Genomic DNA, 19,754 nt, shown 5'->3' on the forward strand with positions numbered 1-19,754 from the left:
CGAGCTAGCCTCAATTAAGCTCGTAGCAAGGTGTGTTTCACAAAAGACGTAGTTTCAATGGACTTTCTTGTAGCTAACAAGGGCGAGATTCACAGTTCAAATCTGGTCGTCTCCATTGATGCTAAAATTAACTTTAGTGAATGGTTCAGCTAAGCTCAAGCCAAAACTCGGATCAAGCTTAACCAAACCAAGGTTGATCTTCTTAAGCTCAAGCCAAGCTCTAAGTATAGCTCATGGCACTCGATTTGAATTCAAACTAGCTCAGCTCGGCCCGAACTCGACTTGTGAACTGCCCTAGGGTGATGCATGAACAATCAATGAAGTCATTTGACATAAGTTTGTCATCGGCTCAAAGCGAACTTACACCTGAAAAATCTCTTAAACATCACTCGCTAACCGAATGAAAGAAGTAGCATTAACCCAAAAAAAAAAAAAAAGCTTAACATGATTAGTTTATTGTATGGCCAGCTCCTCTACAAACTTCTTAGTATATAGGTGGCAACTTCTTACGAGGAAAAGGAATCCTCGTAATAACCACATTTTTCCTCACAACTTGCAGATGCATTCAGCGACTAGTTGAAGTTGATGATCATCTCGTCTAGCAGAAAAAAGCGGATGGTCGAGGCAGAACAGCGCCTTCTGGTTTCCGATCGGGCTTTTCTTCTGTGCTGGAGAGGGAAGGGGAGAACAACTGACAGCAAATGAAATATGTGTGGAGATGAAGTTGCCAAAATCAGGGGGTTGGATCAAATTAATAGCTGGGGTTTACAACTTCATATGCATTAGTGGGGATGAAGGAACTTTTTTTTTCTTTTTTAAGAGTATGAAGAAAGAGCCTAAAATAACCCGCCTTTGAGTTGGCAGAACTCGAGCAATGTTATCACCGAAAACCAGATAAAAAACCGAATCGTATCGGCGACACGTTTTCGTCGGATTTTGATTGGTTTGGTCGCCTTGACGTCAATGCAATGCCACCCGCACCAGAATATGGGAAAATTAAATAATTATTGCGGGATGCTAATCAGCTGGCTTTCGTCGTATAACAAATAAAGCGATTTCTTTTTTCAATTCTTTGCCCGAACGAGGAAGAGAGAAAAGAAGTGAGGTTGGCGTTGTTATCTCCATAAATGTTTTTTGGAAGCAAGCACATTAGAGAAGGCAAGAAGAGGGAGGATGGGTGGAGGGGACCGCCATGCATCCGAAGCCTTTCTTTTCTCATTTGTTTTACCAGGCAATTCTAATCATCCTTCGCCGCAGGAAGAATTATATATATATATATATATATATATATATATATATATATACACACACATTTTGGCGACGGACACCCTCGGAATCCATTTCCATGGCTTCCTTTCCTAAGGAAACGGAGAAGGATTACACAGGCCGTTCGGAGTTGCTGATTAGCATTCATGCTAAAAGCAGGATTCAGCAGCCGGAGGAGTTGGCATGAATAAAAAGAGAATCCATGGAGGGAAGCATATTCCTATTGAAAGTCACCAACATAAGCTGCGCTAATGCAATATACAACAGATGATTTTCTGCCACCATACCTATATATACGTATAAACCTTTTATAAGGGTAGAATCAGAAGCCATAAACTGCATCGGTGAATCCAGGAGGCTAGATATCAGCTGCTTTCTGCATAGGAGCCGGAACCTCCGCCCACCGTCCTGCTTGTGAGGGACGGTCTCATGGTCACGATGGCGGATTCGTTGGCACCTGCCCTTAGAGCAGCCCTACCAGCTTCGAGGAACCTTGCAACAGCATCCTCTGCATACTGGTTTGCTTGACCAACAGTCATTGTCCTGCCAATATCTGGGTAACCATTAAGGACGTGGTCACCGTTGAGCTGAGAAGCAAGCTGAATGAGCTCCACCTGAAACTCCGAGAGCTCAACATCTTCTTGCGGTCCTGACGGACGTAGCGATCGTGTGACATCGGGGAGCTTTTCTGCAGTTATTGACAACTGATGGTTAATGCAAAAAGAACAATAGGTGGGTGATCTCCCCTCAGAAAGGAAGAGCCAAAACTCAGAAAGTCGGTCCTTCAAAATGTTCAAAGCACAGAACGAGACCCGACCACCCCTCGTCCCCTCCCAAAAAGCGTATCCTAGATGAACTGAGAAGTTGATCGCCAAGTGAAATTCCATCACCCCAGAAAAAAGATCGTTTGCAGATGGCAAGGTAGCAAAACTTGAAAAGAACAATTATGCGTATAATAACGAAAACTGGCTTCCAAACGATTAGGGTCAGAAATATTCCGATTCAGGTCTCCATATATGGCCAGTTGCCACATGAATCATGAAGTGGAAAATAATCAGATTTCACAACAGTCAGATAGTGAAGGAGAAAGAGTGAAGGAGCATGTATGTGAACCTGGACAATCAGTGCGAGGCGTCTTGCGAATAGATAAGTAGCTTTCAAAAGTCCCCGCCCATGCATCTCTCTTTGTTAAGAAGTTAGATTTCAGGTTGAAGAGCTTCTTCACGGTTGCAGGAATGGATGAATGTTCGAATTGAGAATGTGGAGTTGGCCCATTTGGCTCATGGATAACTGCAGCAAACGACATTGATCAGATTAATGTAAATCCCTCCCTTTTAACATACCACCACCATTGTCTGTAAATCACTACACCAAAAAAAACAAGGTCTGACGACAACATAAAGACCCAAGAGGCAGAGTATTAGAAAGAGAAAACATAATAACAAACCACCAGCACACAAAACGGAAAAAAGAGAGAGATTCTGTGAGAACTGTAACATGCTCTGCATATTAACCCCTACAATCAAAACAGTCAACAAGACCAAATGCCCTGGTTACTCCAGCATCTATTTTCCTATGCCTATTTAGCTTTCACTTGAATGTTTTACGAAAGAGGAAAAACCAATAATTAGCTTCTGATGCTTTCGTATGTGAATCAAGCTTACTATTTCAATAAACTTCAACACCTAAAACAGCAAAACTTAACTGTCATAATCTCCCATAGGCAATCTAAACCACATTGAATACAACGTAATATATTACTGTCTAACCCACACAATCATGTTGGGTTAAAACATCAGAGAATGCGTAAACTGATCTTTGCACCCTAGAACAATATCTTTAACTCAACTATGACTTGAATATACAGCATAACAGCTGTAATAGGCCAATGGCAAATGATAATCAAGTAAGCAAAACCGACAAGTCAACAACACTACAAAATGCATTTTTAACTAATAAATGAGATTATGAGAATGATCTACAGACCAAAAATTATTCCACAAAAACTGGAGGTTGAAATATATCACTGTCATTCAGGTAAATCACAAAGTCCACTTGTTCAGAGTGGCAGTCGAAATTGGGAACATATAACCAATATTAGATAACTATTGAAACTTTGAGAGCTGCCAGCTACAAAATTACAGGACTTTCAAACTCGCCCCAGAGATGAATAGATAACATTAACTTTGTTACCTCCCTTTTCATTTACTAAAGTACTGTCACCACCACAGGTGAGATCTCAAACTGTCCCTAATTTCTCCTCCTTGGAGAACTCAAACAGCAATAACTTAGCAAACCAATATTAGCAACAAAACTTGTAGTTGTAGGGGCTAAGGACCTTTTCCGACTTTATCTGAAGCATCTTAGCAAAGTGCACCAGCAAGAACATGTCGTTTACTAAAAATGGGCCCATTCTCTGAATTTTTCTAGTTAAGAAGATTTTCTCAAGTATCCAAGATAGTATACTTTATTATTTTGTGACACATAACGATATAAATTTGAGATTCTAGCAGATTGACCTACTCACAAGAATATGAATGGATCCCTATGTACAAGCAGTTTTTTTTTTCCGAAGCCAATATTATAAGGGCTTTTCTGTTTCTTGTATACCGATCAAATTAACCCACTTTTTAAACTAATTTAGACTAAAAAATGCAGTGACATTTAAAGTTTCTGCAATTGGAAGAAATTAACATAAATGAGCAGAATAAATTTAGACCTACGAGGCTTTAGATGAACAACTAATAGCTAATCCCTGAAAATGAAAGAACAGATAAGATTTCGATGCCACTCTGACAACTAAATCTAGGCTGGGCTTAAAATTGCATGCATTAAAAGTCCAGTTATGAGTTCAACCTTCTTACCTGAATAAGGAAAAGATACAACAAAAGGAAAAAAGGTAGAAACGAGGCAGTCTAGATGCTGGGCATTGTATTATACATATTCTTCTTATCAAACACAGAGCACACCTGTTTCCAAAAAGAAGGTTCACATCCTTTTCAAATGAATTGCTAGGGCTACGCTTACACAGGCACCAAGGTGTGAAACTTAACAAGATTGTCGGTTTTAAAACTGGTTAAAACACACTCTGAATGGCCTCGAGAGTATAATTCATCTTTCAAAAAACGATCAGCAAGAAGAACATGACTGCATATCAAGAGAGGAAAACTAATAGCAACTGGGTGAAAGATGTTCCATGTCGATTACTGCAATCATCGTTCTGTCACCCAAAAAAAAAAAAATGAAGCTACGTTTGGAGTCAGTCATCCAAGAGCGTTCTACTAGGAATCCCCAAGAAAAAAAGAAAGTCCAATCAAGCAGGAATTGTTAATAAAATTTATAATCAAGAGGCCCAAGAAGAAGAACAAGGAAGAGGTGGAACATCGTCGGACAAATAAAATGAGAGAAGGGCACAAGAAAAATCAAGTTAAAGGGCAGCAAAGAAATAATAATACCAGTGCGTTTGTCTATCCAAGGAGATATCAAGAAGGTGGGAACCCTGACGCCCAAGCGGTCAAACTTGAAGTAGAAAGGGTCGGGACCGACGATGCCGTCCGGGTTGGGAACGTGGGAGACGGGCGTGGGAACATGGTCGTAGAAGCCACCGTGCTCGTCGTAGGTGATGAGCAGCAGGGTCTCATTCCACTGGGGGCTGGCCCTCAGCGTCTCGTAGACCTCCTTCACGAACCTCTGACCCCTGGCGACATCGTGAGAAGGGTGGTCGTCGTTGGCCGGGAAGGCCTTGACGTCGAAGTACCGCTGCTCAATGACGGCGTAATTTGGGAGCCTCCCCATCCTGGCGTGCAGACGGAAGGAGAGTTTGTAAGAGTGGAAGTGGACGATGTGCTTCAGCTTCCTGAGGCTCTTGAAGAAGAGGGTGGCGGGGATGTTCTGGTAGTAAATCCCGAAGCTCAGTCCGTTCTCATCCAGCGAGTCGAAGATGGTCTTCTGGGGGAACCCGTGGATGAGGTCCTTCCGGACGTTGCTGGACGCCCCGTGGGAGGTAGCGGAGTGCACGTAGAACCGGTTCGGCTGCGTTGACGCCGGGACCGACGCGAACCACCGGTCGAGGACGGCGAACTCGTCGGCCAAGGCCGTGTAGACAGGGAGCAGCGACGGCTTGAAGCCGCTCATGACAATCTTGGGCATCTCCTCGCTCATGTTGCTGGCCTGTTGCACGAAGCCGTTCATGGGAGCGGGGTTGGCGGAGGTATCCTCCGACCCAAAAATCTGCTCTCGGATGGCCTGGATGGAGTGGCCAGGGTCGGCATCCACGAACTCGGCATCATCGGTGACGAAGACGGTGGGCGACTCCTCGTCGAACGCGGAGTAGCGGTTGAACTCCCTTCCGGTCAGCCCGTCGATTTCCGGCCGGCTGGATTTGAGCCAACCCAATATGTGGTCGAAGGACCGGTTCTCCATAACCAGAACAACGACCGTCTTGATGGGACCCTTGATCTCATGCCTCCTGGACAAGCAGCCGCTGGGCAAGGAGGCGAACACCAAGATCTCCACTAACACCCACGCCACCAACATAACCCGGCGGCCCTGCATCTTCTCCGGGAGGACACCCCGGAGAATCAGAGAACAGAAAGAAGAGGAGCGGTAGAGAGAGAGACAGGCGAAGCACTTTTTTGCTTTTCCTTTCCCTCCGTTTTTTCCGTCCGTCTCCAATGCACATATACCAGGACTTATCTATAGGAACGGCAGTAGGGAGGTCGAAAAAAAATACGCGAAGGAGGAAAGGTGCCGGCAATATCGATGGTGGTATTTATATTTCCTTAAAACGGATGGCGACGTCGGCGAACGACGGAGGCGCGGTGGGCGGCAGATGCCTCGAATCAATCACGAGCATATACGAATGGCTAATTACTTTTCCCATCCAATTCTTTCTTTTTCCTTTTTTTGTGATGGTTTTTTCTTCGCAGAAGCAAACATGACCGGGACACTAGCGCGGGGGTCCACGTCCCGTGTCGATCCTTCCCTCTCTTTTTCCTTCTCGTTGAATAAGGGCGCGAAGGCCGTCGGCTTTTCCCTCCCCTAAGGAAATAAAAGCATTCCAAAGTTAAAACGACGAATCCAAGCAATGTATATACAGGTACTATTGAAGGAAAAAGAGCAGTTGATTTCAACTTTCTAGGCCAGGGGCGGCCCCAACTCCAAGGGGAGCAGGAGTTAATGGAAAGAAAGGAAGTTTGGAGCGATGTTGTAAGGCGATGAGACGAGTCAAAATTGTGAATTATAGGTTAAAAGAGCATTGATTTTGACTTGCGATTGCATGTTTTATTTGATTCTACATTAGTTTTAGAACAGGTGATTTGATTGCATTGAAAAGGAAAACGCAACAACACCATCAATGGTCTCTTTACTGTTCTTAATCATTTCTTTGATCAGTTATAGTGTGGATTTACTAGGGTTTTTGTTGTTTGGAGTTGTTCATAGTCGATTGAAGCCCGGATGAAATCGTCCCCAAAAAGGGACTGGTTCTCCCGAAAAGAAGAAAACACGTTGGCACTTGCCAATCTTTGGGTTAAAAAAAAATGGATTTTTAATGGTTTAAAACGCTGTTCTGTTCATTGGTTTCTTTTCTATTCGTGTTTAGACGGAGATTGAAGCATTCCAAGAGTGAAAAAAAGATGGGAGTTTTTTCCGCCTTTTTCTCCGTAACATTAAAAAACCGGCTTTTTTCATGAGATTTCTATCAATTTTGAGTCGGATTTCATTCTATTCTTTTTGTCCATTAACTAGTTTACGATGTTTCCATTGATACTACACAGGACTGATTAAAGAAATGGCGGAGAGGGTGAATATGCAGGGGCGTGTGCTGCCAGTCGGCGTAGCAGGGAGCGGCTTCCCTGCTGGAATGGATAAGGTGGGGATGACACATAAGCCTCTCGGTCGGCGTGTTATTGCCTCTGGCGATCGTCTCGTCGGCCGTCTGGTTTGGGAACCCCTTCCTTAAGGTCTGCATCCATTAACTAAACCTGAAAATCAAACCGCCCAATGATCGGGCACTGTTGGAAACCGCTGCTTTTGTCACCAAACCCGGTTCAATCATAATTAAGGGTAAAACCGCTTTGAGAGAACACTTACCTGTCACGGGCCGACTTTTTCAAGCCTTATTCGGCTCGCGCGGCACCGAAGGTTTCCCCAAAGCCTTCGGCCAGCCCGACTCTTTCTTAAGTTTACAGAAGCGTTCATCTATTTTCGGGGACTGTGGATTGGACGAGAAGTGATATGAACTCGGCACACCATCACCCAGGTTTATTCCATTATAAACTATCGGCAAGCCGTGGTCATGAGGTCATGTCAGAACGTCACTATTTCTCCAAGTGTCTATCTACTTCCATACGAAATCTGGGTGGATGTAACTTTCCTTGAGATGAAGTCCCCAACCAATGCCAGTTCACGACTATATGTCATTAACTAAGGCGGTCGACCATCGCCCTACTCAACGATGAGCATTCACTTGCTCAATCCTGCGTGACTCTACGTTGTTGTGGAACGCAGCATATGCGTCCACTGAGGGAATTGCCTCTAACCCACGCGCACCCCCTTGTGCATCCAAACACTACGCGTGGGGAACCTACCTGATTCCCCAACAACGGACTTGCACTTTCAAATGGACTAATGACCATGATGCATTTATGCGCTTTTGCTTTCTGTTTGACTCAGCATTCAATTGAATCTCACATGCTTTCCGAGCTATGCTTAAGCTGACCAAGCAGCATGTCATTTTACTGGCTTGGCCGGGCTAGACACAGTCTTTCAACAACGTAACCAACCCTACACGTTAATTGTTTTGTAGTCGAATAGTCTTCCATCAACGTAACCAACCCCACACGTTAATTGTTTTGTAGTCCAATGGTTGAATCACCAAATTGTTGCTTTAATTCGACTTCTCGTTTCATAGGAAATTTTTTCCCGTAGTGGTTAAGGATGCATACGAAAAGTGTCAGTCGAAAGCTTTACATCAAGTTTCAATTATATGATCCTGTTTGCCTAGCTTTTTCTGAACAACAACATCATCGTCGTCATCATTATCGCAAAGCCAACTGGTCATTAGAACTTTTTTTTTTTTACCTCAGTTTGATGTCCTCAAATTGCCTTACCTTGACACTTGCTTGAGAACTCGCCAAGAGAAAATTGATTCACGAGCTTGCCAAATGGAGTTAAGAGGAAAAGGACAACTTGTTGTTATTGATCGCAAAGTACCTTTTCCCTCGAAGTGGAACCTCCTCTTTTTTTTTTTTCAAAAAAAGGAAAAAAAGAATGTCCAAAAGATTGCAACTAAGTTGAGAGACTTACTAAAAAACTGGGGGTTGATGCCCACAGGAACCACCCAACCAATTGACCGTGTACCAACCACTTGAAGTGGAACCAACGTTCTTAATCTCCTAAAATACAAAGACAATTTATTGAAGGTTGTTGCTACTGCACTTTCAACCAAGTTAGAAACTAGAACAAAAGGATGGAGATCACGGGAAAATTGGCGTAACACATGCAAACGAACTCCTTGATCGAATCAGAATCGTCCATTATAGTAATACCTTTATCAGAAAATGAAAACAAGAAAAAACTTGTTTGACGGGTGCGTGCACTAAGAGATTATGAATCAAACCGCCACATTAGATGAAGAAAATGAAACTTATAAATCTATGTTATCATCAACAAAGAGTTTAGGTCCTTGCGCGGAGAGGAGAGGACAACCAAAAAAAGAACAGGACATGGTGAAAAGATAAACCCCCTTAAGAATGACAAGTATAGGCCTTCTTCACCATGCTTCCTTTTATAGCAACAAGATTGTTCGATAATAAAATCTGACGCAAGAAGATGAAGTAGAAAAGCAGAAAGGGAGAAACAAGTGGATTTGTTTATTAAGTTTTTGCGGCGTCCGCGTGGGAGGATGATCCATATGGAATATTCCACGTAAACTTACTATTAGAATCACGGTGGGCAGTGTGAACTGATCAGGTAGGCAGCTCTTGCCGAGGTCATTCTTTACCTTATGCACACACCTTTAATTTGTCTTACCAACCACTCTACGTCAGCTGCAAACTTCTCAACGCCCGGAACAAAGTTTCATGAAATCAAAATCAAATAAATGGGGTCAGTGGAAGGTAGAACAAAATTTCCACCAACAAAGTATCCAGTACTAATAGTTAGCAGTTTTAAGCCCGCTACACCCCTCCTTGGGGGACTTACCTCTAACTTGAATGCTAATAATATGAGCATTGACATGACTTTTTACCCTCCGGAACTACCCCGCCCCATGTTGACAGTAGGTGATCGCTGACGCATAATTTTATTTCTTATTCTTGGACTAGCTACCATTCACATGTCGTCTCTCCTGTCGGTTCCTGGTGACATATTACTTGAAATGCGTCGATTTCTAACATTGCGCTCATAATTTAATTCATAAGCCACAATATTTAATTGTTTCAAGTCGGTGAATGTCATTAATTAAGCTAATTATTTATGACACAATCAAGAAGCGGACATGCAATGTTGATTGCAGGTGTTGCTCGATCTTCTTTCGAAAGTATGGTCTTTAACAGATCATAGTTGTTCTCAGATTTCTGCGGTCTGGTGCCGCAGATGTTCCTTTTAATTATCTTTCCTCTAATGTGGCCGATAACGTTGCACGTCTTCTGCTCTCGCTGCCGGTGATAGGAGGCAAAGGCAATTTAAAGCTGTAGACATGGACCGATTTCATCCATACATGTCCGGTGATGGCGGCACGTTAACGGCGATCTGTGGACAAGCAAGAAGAAATCAAAATGAAGATGCAAGTATTGCTATTGCGGATCGCAACCGCCGAAGACAAAGTTGAGGATTGTTCAACTAATCGAAGAGTCATTTTCAGGTTAATTTTATTAGCAGACGAGTTGCATTGATACAAGTCACAAGCGGCCCTTGCTGGTCAATGGCCATGGACGTGGCAGGCGTAGTATCCACCAATATGAAGCTGTGCGGTCGTTGTCCAAGAGTTTCTGCTGACGTTACAGCTTCGTGACTTGCAGAATATTTAAATGGGGCCATCAACCTGATGGATACAAGGTAGAAAGGCCCAAAAATACAGTTTCTGCAAATTTTCTGTATGGAGAAAGGGAAAAGGTGGAAAATGCTCTTCTGCCACTTGCCCAACCGTGGAAAAACCAAGCAATCAGCCGCCCCTCAAATAAATAAACCCCTCCCCAAGGGGCCTTTCCATCATGGGATTCAATAATTCAAAAATCTCAATCTGCTATCTGCTTTCCTACCATCTAATCCAATATAAGGTTTTGCCGATTAGATAAGGAGTTAACATAATTAATTTAGCAAAACAGGAGATGAAAAGAGATATATATATATATATATATATATATATATATATAGAGAGAGAGAGAGAGAGAGAGAAACTAGGCTATGGTTAATATAGCCAATTATAGGAGCCATTAGACAAGTTGAGGATCCGATGGCGTTTGGAACATTTACAGCATACTTCCTCACCTCACAATTTTATCAAATCTACCTTTCCCCTTGCTTAATCATCTCAAATCCTCCAATCAGGTTATGGGAACTGTGGTAGACAGGTTATGGGAACTGTGGTAGACGTGCATCTGCTGGACCTTGCATCATGAGTCACCAATAACTGCATCGTCACACATGGCGTGGTCGAGAACCTGGGGCTTAATCCCGAATACCATCCGCATCGCGGGCTTCTTGATGCTGCAGAAGCGGCATAGGAAACTCGTGTTTCAAAAACGAAAGATGATAACTCAAGATTTTAGTATCCACCCTTTTTCAGTTTCTAGGGAGAAAAGGATAATGTATTTTGAAGCCACAAGCGGGCCCCTTAAGGACATATGTATACCACAGACGTTATCTTTGACTAGGAAAAACCACCACCACGCCATCATGCTACTCGAAAATTCGTGAAAATTGGTAAAGAAAAATAAAATGATGCGAAACCAGCCATTTCGCACTAAAAGGGTCAGCAGAAAAGATTCTTTCTTCAGAATTTATGTACGAATAATGGGGCATTGAACGATCAATAAGATGACGAGAAAAGTTACAATGTCTAGCATATGTAATAATATAAACCCCATTTGCAGGCTCACCCTTCCGCAGAAACGATAGAGCGTAAACCACATCTTAGCATAAAAGGTGCCCGCAAATACATAAACAAGCAGCTAAACTGCCTTTGGTACAGACAAAAGGACTCCACATAGTCCTCAACATGGAGATATCCAATCAAACCCATCACATATGAATATATAACACATGCCTTCCAGGATTCGAGAGGGGCTTTGGATGGATGTCAAACATGATTTTCAGAGCAGACAAGCCAATTAGTGCTCCCATTGCCACTTCTGCCAGATAGACCTGCCGGGGATGATCGAAACCCTTTTTCACTGCTTAAATCGTCATCCTCAACTTCGCTCACATCCAAGCAAAGGTTACTGTTGCTAACACTCTGCTCTGAACTAGCATTGCTGCTTGTAGCAAGAGGTGAATCTGAAATGCTGATAGGTCTGCTTCTCGCAGGCCCAGATCTGACACTATACATAGAGGAAGCAGGAACATTGGTCATAAGAGGCCTTAAGCTCCCAGGGATACTACGCCGAATGTCCTGCAAAGCAAGAAAATTCATTAACTGAACTGGCAGATAACCAAATCAATGAGATAGAACAGTGTTCTCCAGCCATTCCACTGTTTTCTTTCTAATGGAATTTCCACTTGATGACTTCTTAGAGAAGTTAACCTTGACCTATTTAAAAGATCATTGAACGTAGTTTAAATAGCTGAACGTAGTTTAAATAGCTGAATTGGGGGAACGATGTTTCCTCACGCTAAGAAGGTCGAGCTTAGGCAGGGTAGTGACATAGGGCAGCATGTGTGTGTCAAGCCCTGGCTACTTGAAAGTACTAAGCACTCACAAAGGAAAGCAATAGGGCTTTGCTTTGCTCGTTCCTTGCTTTCAAGTGGATTAAACAAAAAGGTACCCTGGAAATGACCCTTCAGGTCTTCTCACTAAAGCAGATATTTATCACTAAAAGTGTGCATATTAAGTAAGTATGTAATTTTTGTGTATATAAAACAGAAATTCACGCTCACCAATTTCAGTGAACTAACCAGATTACCAGTCAATTTCTTAAAGATGGGCTCTCATGAAAAGACAGATACATCATTAAAAACAACGAAAAGATGTATCCCCATATGGAAGTACCCCCTTTCTCTCTCCTCCTCCTCTTCTCCTAGTTTTTGAAAATCACAAGACCAAGTTTGCTAAGGCATCCGTACTGTCTTCAATTAGTGCAATCAAACAGCCTAAAACACCCATCTCCATATTATGACACTCAGAGGAGCATAGTGTGATGTGAAGCTACATTCTGGTACCAAGTCAGAATGCCATTCATGGGCATGAATGACAATGGAGACCTGCATCGGAGAAGAAAACATTCCGTTGTTGCACACGGAAGCTGATGCACCAACCTGAACGAAGCGTGAGAACCAAAACAAGACAGAACAAACTACATGACATACTTGATTGACTCTTCTCCAAAGTACCATTTTTTTATCACAAGCCAAGGATATAATAAAAAAGTAACTTCCTAACAGATAAAACCAGGAAGTTCGAGAAACTCAAAAATTATCTTTCAATGAAGGTGTCGAAGACCTGTAATCAGCTCATCGACATTTTAATTGATGTGAACACAGGTAGTCTGAGAGATTGAATGTGGAATTTGCCTTGGGATTCAGGTATACTTGCTATCTAACTGAAAGTTTTATAACTATTAGCCTCATAAATATGAAAAAGGAAATGCTAATCTTTAAGAAGAAAGATATAACAAAAAGAAAATAAATGAATACTTACGTCTCAAATTATAGCTAATTCCAAAAAAATATGCAAGTGCATTGTAACTTTCTAGAGTAGAAAATTGTGATCATAACAAACAAGGGGGTGAAAAGGACAGAGTGATCTACCATGTGCCTCAGGGCCATGTCCAGTGATTTCTTTGAAAGTGTCCTGCCAAAGCCTGTGCTATCAGGAGAAGCCGACTTTCCTAAGGGATTATTTGGGGAAGATCGTAAATTGTCCTGCCTAGGAGGTGCCAATCTTCGCAGATTAATTACTCTTTCAACCATCTTGCTCCCAATTACAACAGGGCTAACATTATCACCATTATCAGAACGCAATCGACTTGATGTAGTTAAGCTTCCATTGCTCTGATTACCGGTGCTTGGAACCCTCCCTCTCAAACCAGTAGGAGAGCATGATTGCCTTCTTGGTTTACCATTTGAACCACCCTCAGAAGAACCAGATTTGAGGGCATTTGGGGCAACAGGCCTACCTCTAGAGGCAGAAACAGGCCTTTCAGGCATTGACGTCCTCAAATTTGGTGGAGCATCCAACGAGAAACCAGGCATCTCTGAAGGTTGCCAGGGTCTGGATCTGACTGTAGGAGAAGTACCACGTGAGGATGCAGCATTCCTTGATGCAGTGCTCGACTTAGCACCAGAAGTTGAACGACTAGGTGGTCCAGGATTACTACATACAGCGGATGGTGTTGATGGCCGCCTTGTGGGGGTAGATGGCCTTGATGATGACTTAGAAGCTGACAGTGTAGGCCTGGCTGTTGGAGTGGACGATCTAGCAGAAGGTGTGGCAGGTCTTCCAGAAGCAGCAACGGGTTTCGTGGAAGGTAAGGTTGCCCTTGAGGTTGGAGTGGAAGCCCTGGAGGGCTTAGAAGCTGCTGGTAGTGTGGACCGTCCAGTTGGTGTCGATGGCCTAGATGCTGTCGAATTTGTGGTTCCAGATGGTCGGGACACTGCAGAACTTGTGGTTACAGATGGCCGAGAAGTGGTTAAACTAGCGATTGCAGTTGAAATGGGTCTTCGGAGAGAAGTGCTTGATGTGTTCAAGGCTGAGGTTGAGATGGGCTGCCTTGATAATGGATTTCCCCTTGGAGCTGTTTCAGACTGAGGAACAGATAACTGCATCCAGCAGGAAGCATAAGCTAACAGCATAGACAATGGCACATGAGGAGAATCTTGAAACATATGATATAGGAAAATTCAAAAACTCAGGTTTTGATATAACATGGAGACTGTTGTCATGCCCCAGCACCTCGGCTCTTTGAACCTGCTCTGAACCAATTTTATCAATTTTATTTTCTGGTCAACTGTGGGATAAGAAATTCCTATGCTAAGAACACACATGCTGATTAAAAAGATCCTGAGACAGAACGTATTTAGATCATGACCAATGCCTATATAGACATAGACAGAAGGAAATTTGGTGTGGACCAGGTCAGAATGGCAGGAAATACTTTCAGCCAGATGTCTGTAGATCTGAGTTTGCAGTTGCAAGTGACTTCATCATATCAGACCTAGGAATCCACTTTCCATCATACAAATTCGGTGGGAAAACTAGAGTCGTGAGCCTTGTTATTTATACGCATTATAAAACATTGAATTTTGAATCCTTATACAAAAGATGCTCCAGTGTTCGCACCAGATGTCTGAGAGATGAATTAGATAGCATTACTTAAAAAAGGAAAGCATAAAGCACATGTTCAGGAATCCTCTTTGGGTTTTTGTCAGTTAAATTGTTTTCTTTACTTTTACTTCTTTTTCTTCACTTTTTCCTGTGTCTTTGGCTGAAAAAAAACTCAAAACTATTTTGGCATGTCAAAAATTGACAACAATTACTTACCTAGTGAAAGTTATTTCTGATCACCTTTTCCAATACCAGGTTTGCTTCTTTCTTCCTTTTTCAGAAGCGTTAAATGTAAACACCTTTCCTTCTCTTACCATTGGCTCCGTCTGCCTTAACCCAATTTTTCTGTAGAACTGGAGCAAATTCGGTTGCAGCTTATTAAAGTTTACCCTAAATCTCAAACCTCTCTGATCATAATATCAGCCTGCCACTGTTGAGATATTTGAGAATAAGATCTGCTTCATCCAGTTCACTCTTTTTCTTTCATAGTACTTTTAAATATTTTCGCCATCCATTATTCCTTGAATCATGATCACAAAAATGTCCTGGGTTACTGATTATTCACAAGCCACTCCTTGAAAAACATTTTAAAAACAAAAAAACTTACCAAAACAAATTGTTTCTTTCCATGTGGGACCTTAGATAAACCAGATACTTGGATTGATAGATAACCTCCACGACTGCATTTCTTGTTCTGGAATATGTACCTATAAGGCTCCAACTAAAAAGACAGCAAGCAGCCGGCTGGAAACTGGAACACTCAACACTTTGCCATGGATGAACCAAAATTGGCAAAATTATCTATCATTACTGCTGCCACCATTTTATTGAGAAACAAAAATATTTTTCTAACTTAGTGATCTACACATTACTTTATGCTTTGTGGGATATTTTGAACAAGTGGCTCACTTAAATATGTATCCTGGACATTTCAACTGAATGAAGAGTTCAACATTCTCTCTTAAAGTAATGTGCATGCTGCAGAGCATGGAAACAAAGATAAGAAATCAGTTGGTGGCAGTTAGTAATACGATTTTGAATAACTCCATCAAACTATACAGTTGGAGCAGAACTAGGCAAGTTTACAGGATGGCTGATTGATGATTTGACCAGCTGTCCAAGAAAGGGAATGCTGAATTTCTAGTGCATTGAATACAATTGTCTAAAAATCAAAACTAGGAACAAATTCCCATTAGAGAGTATAATTGTATCAATTCCATATTTTTAAGGCAATTCAAAACACTGAACATCTACATCGTCCATGCCTACAGTTCTTCTAAGTCAACTTAGCAACTGCATGACTTGTCGAATTCACTCTTCTGGAGACATCATAACTCAAGCTATTCTACTATGAAATGGAAGAAGAATGGAGCAACTTTGAGCACTTAATGGATAGATGATGTGGAGGTTCTGTTTCCATTATTACCATCTAAGGGAAGACACATAGATATTGAAGCCAAAGAGTTGTGAACCAAGACACAGCCACTTTGTCAAGCTCGTTATCAGAACAGGAATCCCATTTGCACACATATTCTAAAAATGCTTGTGCAACACAGGGTACAAACAAGCAGGATGGCTCCAAAATTACCTTCTCTGCAAGTTTTCTGAGCTTGAAACACTGATGGCACTACTTAAGGCATGTTAGGATGTTCTTGATACAGCATTGCGAGACAACCCAACTCAGATGCATCATGCACCCTTGAATGACAGTCTCAAATGGGCTGTTTCAGATACCTTCAAGCTTGTGACACTCTCAGAAGGCTAGTGGCTTTCATTGTATCAGTATTTAAGAAAAAAAAAAAAGGTAGTGGTGGGGGGCAGGGGGTGTGGGTGGGGTGTGCGGGTTGTTTTGGGTTGTGTCATGAGACACTCACTCACTCAGACATGTTTGATGAGGCAAGAGATGGGATATACAAATTTGAACATGACATCCCATGAAACAACCTGTCCACCCCAATCAAACACTGCCCTAAAGTTTTATACACAGCTGATGGCACAGTAAACATTAAACTTTATATTTAAATTGACGACCTAAACTATGCCAAATACTGTAGCCCACTAGAAAAATAATAATTTAAGAACATAAAGAACAGAAACGTGCACATAAGCCATGCAATCAAATGATTTTAAAAACAACAAACAATCTGAGTGTATGTTACAGGAAGACAGATGCAGCAAAAGAAAATTGCATTCAAGAAAGTTGTGGAGACCTCATTTTCTAGTATAACCAGGTCTAGACAGAACAGGACAATAACTCATGAAGTTCTCTCACCAAATTACAGGACTGCATTCATATTAGAAATAACTAACATCTTTTACATTGCATTATGTGTATGAGTTGGCAGTGTATAACAGCAGTAATATAGCCAAACAAAAGTTCCTCATAGAGTCACCCATCAGAAAACCTGAAATGTAGATATTACATTAAGTAGCAAACTTTACTCTATTAGCTTTGCAACACATATCCAAAAAGCAACTCGAAAATTTTAGCAGCACTAGCATAAGGAACGGAAAAATAAGAAAAGCACGTACTCTAGATTTAAGCACAGTTGGACGAGCTTTTGGTGTCCCAATTTGACCAACTGAACATGCATGTGATTCCTTTTCCAGAGAAGGAAAAAGAGGTGTTCCAGGTGGTGTAAGTAGCCTGAGAGAAGAAAATGTATGTCATAATTTAAAATGCAACATTTCAACAGGGCATGCGCTAAAAGGTTAGCAAAATAGGGAGTTAAATCCAATCATATCACAAAGTAGAGGATGAAAAACATTAGAGATAATGAACCAAGAGCTGTCAGAGACAGAGACCATGGTGGCGCAATTCAGATAGGCTGAACTCTAAAAATTAAAGTAAAATCAAGGAAACAAAAGGGGAACTTCTGAAATGCATTTCTATCAAGCGAATGGCGTGTTTGTCAGGAAACTATCACATTACGAGTAGCTAGAACCATCTATGTTCCCTAAAATTATCATAATGAAATCCTCTTTCTTTTGTGCGGGGCGGAAAAGTCATCTTGATGAAACTATCACTAAACCCTAGCGAAGGTGAACAGTCTTCCAGGTATAAAACCATGTAACAGATACCGAATGTTTTATCGGATGCCTCTAAGGGCACGGCCATTACCAATCGTAGTCGTTTTTCTCTGAATCTGAGTTCAGGAAGTCATCGGATCCAACCTTGCGTGAAGCTGTTGCCGTTGCTACCTTGAAAATGGGTGAACCCCCTGATTTTGAAGCTGCAAAACACAACGTGCAAAAATTTGAACATTTAGCGAGATTCAACATAAAGGGCATAGGCACATTAGTCAAATAGTTGAAGAGTACAAGGGCTTCAATTTCCAAATAATGAGGTAACGTTAGCCAAAAGATACTGCCGCATCACAACCAAGAAAAAAAAAGAGAGAAGAGAAAAAACTGAAAACATCTGCCTTTTCAAATATGAGCAGGAAATCGCGCACCCAAGAACCACTCAACAGCACATGCTCGTCAAAAAGAAAGAAAGAAATTTGAAAGGAACATGTAGAAAACGATATCTTTTACTCAAAATAGCACAAGGTGTCATGAAAAAATACCTCTTGGTAGATTCTGTAGACCAGATCTAGAAGATAAGACTCCGAATGGCAAAAAACTCAAACGAAATTTGAAAGGAAAAAAAGACCCACAAAATTTGTCTCAAATCATAAAGAAGCTAGATAAAAAGGAGAATGAAGCTACACGGAGCAAGATCTGTCTTGCCTAAAGAGGGAAACTCGTCCGCGTTGCGAAGAAGCATGTTGGTTCTCTCCTTCTCGCGTTTCCGCAGCTCAAGGAACAAAGACAGTTCTTCTTCCTTCTCCTTCAAGATGCTTCCGAGTTTCATCCCCGGTCTGTGATGCAAAGGCCCCGGCATTTTCGAGTCTGGAGCTCTGAAACCACGATTCATTGCCGAAGATCGCAACAACCGCTAGAAAATCCTGGAGCCCGCGACCATTTCCGCGTCGCCTCTTCGCCAAACGTTTCTCGGACAACCGTTAGAAGTGATCAACAACCATCGAACACGAGACGCGGCAGAGAAAGAGAGAGCGAGTGATGGGGGAAGGAACGAAGAGTTTTGCGCTTTCCCTCCTCCTCCTCCTGTGGAGTCTGGAGCCTTCTCCCTCCCCGATTGCGAGCGAGCGAGAGGGTTAGCGAAGTGGGCCCCCTTCCCCCCGCTCTTCCCTCCCGTTCTGAAAATACGAACTCCGTTTCTCCCACCTGTTTCAAATCACCAGAAAACCATTTCTTTTTACTGAATCCGCAGTCATTCAAAATCAAGCGTCCTCCTTTTATTTGTATTTTATGGCATGGGGAGGTGATTTCCCAAAAGTGCCACTTTCTTAGTCTCCAACGAAAGAGGCCGAGGTGCCCCCCCCACTTCGGTCTCCATGCCTTCAAACTTCAGCTGGCTGCTATCTCTTGGCTCTCGTTTCCGAAAGATGGCATGGGCCATGGCCATAGTCATACGGGAGGTTTGGTGAACAGTGGTGGTGGCGGCGCCACCTCCGGAAACTTGAGTCCAAAGACCACCATCTTGCTGCTCTTCCAAGCAAGGCTCTTTCTCGCAATTGCTTACTGTCAAAGCTCCATCCCCACCACAAGCTAAAATATGGATGGTGGGTGAGCCAAAGTAAACATGGATTCGGCTGGCAAGCGGGTGTCACATGCATTTTGACGGACATACAGCAGGTTCTCAACCAAAGCACCGGCACCCTGGATATACTGCTTATCAGTAACACTGGATTAGAATCCTACGTAGCTTAATTGGTTGACAAAAAGCGGCCCATACTGCAACTGCTGCAGAGCCCACATGACTTCCATTCGAGGGCCCCCCTCGGCTCCTAACAACCGGTTCTATACTTTACTTTTTCGGTTTCTGGTTTTGAAAGGGAGGGGAAGAAACTAGTAAGAGTCAAGAGAGAGGAGGCAACCCGACATGGTGGAACTGACCAGAGTGTTGTTCAGTTCGGAGTCGCCACACAAAAGAAAA

The 19,754-nt window shown here is 42.4% G+C and overlaps 2 protein-coding genes across 2 annotated transcripts; both read right to left on the minus strand.

Moving 5' to 3' along the window:
* Nucleotides 1-1,450: 1,450 nt before the first annotated feature.
* LOC116254466 (non-specific phospholipase C1) lies at nt 1,451-6,118 on the minus strand. Its single transcript, XM_031629862.2, has 3 exons — nt 4,722-6,118; nt 2,380-2,556; nt 1,451-1,954 (listed from the first exon to the last, which is right to left on the minus strand). Exons 1-3 carry the CDS (start codon nt 5,818-5,820, stop codon nt 1,632-1,634), a joined length of 1,599 nt encoding a protein of 532 aa, XP_031485722.1. The 5' UTR covers nt 5,821-6,118; the 3' UTR covers nt 1,451-1,631.
* A 5,122-nt stretch (nt 6,119-11,240) lies between these two features.
* On the minus strand, nt 11,241-19,345 carry LOC116254338 (endochitinase A1-like). The gene is made up of 5 exons (XM_031629701.2): nt 18,485-19,345; nt 17,874-17,985; nt 17,285-17,399; nt 13,237-14,247; nt 11,241-11,881 (listed from the first exon to the last, which is right to left on the minus strand). The coding sequence occupies exons 1-5, from the start codon at nt 18,669-18,671 to the stop codon at nt 11,570-11,572; spliced, it is 1,737 nt and encodes a 578-aa protein (XP_031485561.1). The 5' UTR covers nt 18,672-19,345; the 3' UTR covers nt 11,241-11,569.
* Nucleotides 19,346-19,754: the final 409 nt, after the last annotated feature.

The sequence above is a fragment of the Nymphaea colorata genome, chromosome 5 (assembly GCF_008831285.2).
Source record: "Nymphaea colorata isolate Beijing-Zhang1983 chromosome 5, ASM883128v2, whole genome shotgun sequence".
NCBI lineage: Eukaryota > Viridiplantae > Streptophyta > Magnoliopsida > Nymphaeales > Nymphaeaceae > Nymphaea > Nymphaea colorata.

Excerpts from the sequence above, each read along its gene's own strand:
- LOC116254338 (XM_031629701.2), bottom strand. The coding sequence starts at position 18,671 with ATGAATCGTGGTTTCAGAGCTCCAGACTCGAAAATGCCGGGGCCTTTG. Across the intron at positions 17,986-18,484 it reads GGACGAGTTTCCCTCTTTAG|CTTCAAAATCAGGGGGTTCA; the intron begins GCAAGACAGATC and ends TGTGTTTTGCAG. Across the intron at positions 17,400-17,873 it reads GAGAAAAACGACTACGATTG|GCTACTTACACCACCTGGAA; the intron begins GTAATGGCCGTG and ends TTCTTCTCTCAG.
- LOC116254466 (XM_031629862.2), bottom strand. The coding sequence starts at position 5,820 with ATGCAGGGCCGCCGGGTTATGTTGGTGGCGTGGGTGTTAGTGGAGATC. Across the intron at positions 2,557-4,721 it reads TTGGATAGACAAACGCACTG|TTATCCATGAGCCAAATGGG; the intron begins GTATTATTATTT and ends CGTTTGCTGCAG. Across the intron at positions 1,955-2,379 it reads GCCTCGCACTGATTGTCCAG|AAAAGCTCCCCGATGTCACA; the intron begins GTTCACATACAT and ends CAATAACTGCAG.